The 1,281-nt window shown below is 38.0% G+C and overlaps 1 protein-coding gene across 1 annotated transcript in view; it reads right to left on the minus strand.

Moving 5' to 3' along the window:
- The window catches only part of Cep162 (centrosomal protein 162), a 65,717-nt gene that overhangs the window by 10,105 nt on the left and 54,331 nt on the right, over window positions 1-1,281 (minus strand). The window contains exon 19 of the mRNA XM_029481969.1: window positions 9-143. Within this exon, the coding sequence (XP_029337829.1) occupies window positions 9-143 (135 nt within the window). The remainder of the gene's footprint in view (window positions 1-8; window positions 144-1,281) is intronic.

Below are 1,281 nucleotides of genomic sequence, written 5' to 3' on the forward strand. Positions count from 1 at the left end.
TGCTTTACCTGTTGGAGCTCCTGCTCTCTCTGCCTATGCCTCATCTCCATCTGCTTGATCTTCCTTTCTAAGCCCATGAAATGCTTCATCTCTGGTGTGTGGTTTTCTTTGGCTTCTTTCAATTCTTCCAAGAGTTTTGTAATCTAAAATTAAAGTAGGAATTAAAAAGCCACAATCACAAGGAAACAATTATTTTCAAATAGATAATCTTGAAAATCAAGAATATTTGTATTATATTTTTCAAGTGGCACCTTAGATTTATCTAGAAATTAATAGCTTCCATTCTCATATCCAAGAAGTAAAGGGTAATTCTAGCTGTGCTNACCTTCCATTCTNANTGGTTCCAGATGGGGTCTACTTTTCTCTCATTACTGTTATGGGGTTCAAGTGAGCTGGGTGCTNTCTTCAGCTTTAATGTGTTAGTCACTGCTTTGTGGTTAACATACAGTGCAGTCAGGCAGCNCTGCAGTGTTCAATGCACAGAAAGAACTNGGTAATTTTATTTCTAATTTTCTGATGACCCCTATATCACTTTATAATGTTGGTAATTTGNTCCACAGATAGAGATCTGCTTGCCAGAAGAGAATGGCAGGGGTGGTGGTGGTGCATACATGTGCATGTGTGTGTATGTTAGTTGACTGCTTCCTCAGGACCCCTGGATGCAGACAGACGAATGCACAGTCCTTGCCTTCATGGGGTTAGTCATTGCAGCACCTGTATTTTCTCACCATAAAGAAAATGAAGCTATTGTTTTTAGTACTAGGAATAAAATGGAGGGAGTTTGAGAGATTTTATGGGGAAGCAATTAACTGCATTTTTCCTAACATATAGTAGGAAGTTCTATCAGAAATCTGGTTTCACTCATTGCTATAGNAAAGGGAATAATAAGAAAACAAAGATAGATAGATTGACACATTCAATCATGTTTTACACAAAATACCTATTATCTAATAATAACAATACCACTCCCTCCATCTTCCCTAAATTAGTAAGAAAAAGAGTGAGCACAAATGCATATTAAATCAGAGGCAACCTAAGTGTCCTGATGATGTCACAGTTACCATAGAAACAGGTGGTCCCGAACCACGATGGTCTGNGGAAGCACAGGGAGGGGCTCATGCTGGGCACATACATGGTTATACACTATACAATGACTACTAAAAATTATTTAGGAAAAACATGCACGCATGATGACTGAACATAAAGCTGATGGAGTTATATATAGAATGGATGGTCAAATATTCCAATTTTGTAAACTTATTTTTGGGAGTCTATGGGAGC

The sequence above is a fragment of the Mus caroli genome, chromosome 9 (assembly GCF_900094665.2).
Source record: "Mus caroli chromosome 9, CAROLI_EIJ_v1.1, whole genome shotgun sequence".
Classification (NCBI taxonomy): Eukaryota; Metazoa; Chordata; class Mammalia; order Rodentia; family Muridae; genus Mus; species Mus caroli.